At 22.9% G+C, this 2,712-nt stretch overlaps 2 protein-coding genes across 2 annotated transcripts, besides 6 other annotated features; both read left to right on the forward strand.

Moving 5' to 3' along the window:
* Positions 1–138: 138 nt before the first annotated feature.
* EDI_261500 (uncharacterized protein) lies at positions 139–846 on the forward strand (the record flags this gene model as incomplete). The annotated part of the gene is made up of 1 exon (XM_001737089.1): positions 139–846. A coding segment is annotated over one exon (708 nt), but the record flags the coding sequence as incomplete, so codon positions are not given.
* Positions 491–525: a microsatellite.
* Positions 847–1,325: 479 nt separating the features above from the next.
* Positions 1,326–1,398: a sequence feature (AT_rich).
* A 3-nt stretch (positions 1,399–1,401) lies between these two features.
* Positions 1,402–1,473: a microsatellite.
* On the forward strand, positions 1,449–2,387 carry EDI_261510 (uncharacterized protein; the record flags this gene model as incomplete). The annotated part of the gene is made up of 1 exon (XM_001737090.1): positions 1,449–2,387. The coding sequence occupies one exon, from the start codon at positions 1,449–1,451 to the stop codon at positions 2,385–2,387; it is 939 nt and encodes a 312-aa protein (XP_001737142.1).
* Positions 2,366–2,494: a sequence feature (AT_rich).
* Positions 2,495–2,526: 32 nt separating this feature from the next.
* Positions 2,527–2,614: a microsatellite.
* Positions 2,576–2,712: part of a microsatellite that runs on past the window's edge.

Here is a 2,712-nt window from a genome sequence, read left to right on the forward strand (position 1 = left end):
ATGGAATGAGATAGAAAGATGGATACGAAAAGGATTAGAACGAGAAAGTATTGAGAAAACAGTTAAAAAATTCACAAAAAAAATGTATGAAATGGATATAAAGAAAACAATGAATATTGGAGTTAAATATTTTGCAAGTGTGGATTATATTGTTTAGTTCAACCAAACACACCATATGAAATCATTTATGAGTATGGAAGAATAATGATGAATGAAGCAAATCCAATCATTCAAAGAAATATGAGATGTATTGTTATGAAAGTGATTGAGAGTTGTTATGAAATGAAGAAAGACACCACAGAAATACGACAAATCATCGATAGAAAAACATGTGATATGGATAAAGTTATTGAACTGGCATTGAAATATAAAGATGAAAGAACAATATTGATGATTAGAAGAAAGAAAGGAGAAATTAAAGAATGTTTTAGAAATCTTCAAAGCAGAAGTATCACATGTTTAAATGAAATAGACAAACAAAATCAAAATCAAAATGAAGAAGAAAGAAAAGAAAAGGAAGAAGAAATAACTAAAATGTATGAAGGAATTATGGAAGATCTCAAAGAAGTAAGTGAAACATTTCGATTAAGAGATATAACTAGAAATGAAGAATGTGTTGAAGTGATGAAGAAATGTAATGAAATAATGAAGAGAAGAAATGAATATTATGAAGAATACAAGAAAGTGTATCGAGAAATAGTTGAAATAGAAATTTCAAATATACCAATAAAAGAAGGAATTGAATTTTGTTGTAAAATCACAGAAGGAGTTTTATTAAGAATGGTGTTAAGTGATTTAATCAAACAAAGCCAATCGAAATTAACAATGTACAAACACTTCAAATGATTTCAAATGACAACTAAACCAAACAATACAACAACATAACAAAGAATTAAAAAAGGAAATATTACAACAAAAGAATGTGTTGTTTGTCATAAAGAAAAGGATGAATTAATCAATGTATTTGGATGTGGTCATAGTTATCATTCAACATGTTTAAAATCATCAGGAATATGTTTAGAATGTAATCATCTTATGAAATAATTAGTTTTAATCAACAACGTGATTACATTGTTGTTGTTATATCATTTGAAATGATTATTTGACAATAAATCACATTATTTATTATTATCATTTCTTGTTATCTTTTTATTCATCGTAAATCATTTCTTTTGATTAATTGATTGATTTTGATTAACAACATTCATTAGGTTGAATGGTAAGTCATTTGACCACTCTAAAAAACAAGACCAATAAGAGATAATCAGAAAATGAAGATGATAGTGAAAAGTGGATGTTTCATTCAAATTGTTTATTTATCATACTTAAAAATAGAAAAATAAAAAAATCGAATTACTATTTTTAAAATAGATTTTTTTAAATCTTAAAATTATTTTAGGTTGAAATAAAAGAACTAATAAAAAAAACTAATAAATAATAAAACAATAATGAAAATAGGATATAATGAAATAATGATAACATCAATGTACTTTAATGATATTAAAGATTTTATTAATTTAGAACTTGGAGTTAAAAGATTTCAAGGAAATATTGAACGATTTCATTTTAATCCAATTCCATTAAATGAATATTCAAGAAAATTGTTTCCTAATATTGAAACATTTCATATTTATGATGAAGATGATGAAATATTTAATGATGGAAGAATATTTAAAAAAGTAATATGGTATAGAGTAGATTATTCAACACATTTAAAAGAAAAAGAACAAGGAAATGAATGTAAAAACATAATATATACATTTGAAGATAGAGAAGAATATGGGAATGTAATACCACCAGAAGTTAAATCACTTGGATATTGGTGTTTTTGTAAATGCATATCATTGACAACAATTACTATACCAACATCAGTTAGTGAAATAGGATTTGGTTGTTTTTATGAATGTAAATCATTAAAATCAGTTACTGTACCATCACCAATTAATTTTATGGGGCGTGAATGTTTTGATAGGTGTATATCGTTAACATCGATGAATATAGATAATTTACAATTTATTAGTAAAGAAAGAATATTTATGAATGAACCAGTGTTAATTAGTATTAAAATACCATCTAATCTAAAAATAATCAATGGAAAGAATATTGAAAAGAAAGATATTAATGAATTTATTATTCCATCTTCAATTACTAAATTAGAAGATGAATGTTTTTCTGGATGTACATCACTAACATCAATTAATATACCAACAACAATTAGTGAATTAGGAGATGGTTGTTTTTGTAGATGTTCATCATTAAAATCTATAAATATACTATCATCAATTACATCATTCGGTTATGGATGTTTTTATGAATGTGGATGTGAAGAAGAATTAAAGAAGAATAAAACAATACCAGAAGATTGTTTTAAATTGTATATTGAATAAATAAAGAAATAAGATAATTGAATTGATTAAGAATAAAAAGTAATTTAATTATATATTTTAAATGATATAAAATAGATAATAAACAATTCATTTGATAATAAAATATTCAGTGAAATAATCAATTAAATGAAATGTAATAATTTCATCATTTATTTATTATTTTGTTATGTTGATTTATTTCTATTTCTTTTATTTATTATTGTATTACTTATTTCAATAATTTGTTTGAATACAATTAATTTATATTAATTATATTTGATGATGAATATTAATGATAAATGATTGTTAATTATACAATCAATTAATCATTTCATATTATGAATAA

Source organism: Entamoeba dispar, genomic scaffold, assembly GCF_000209125.1.
Source record: "Entamoeba dispar SAW760 scf_1105229460349 genomic scaffold, whole genome shotgun sequence".
Classification (NCBI taxonomy): domain Eukaryota; phylum Evosea; order Mastigamoebida; family Endamoebidae; genus Entamoeba; species Entamoeba dispar.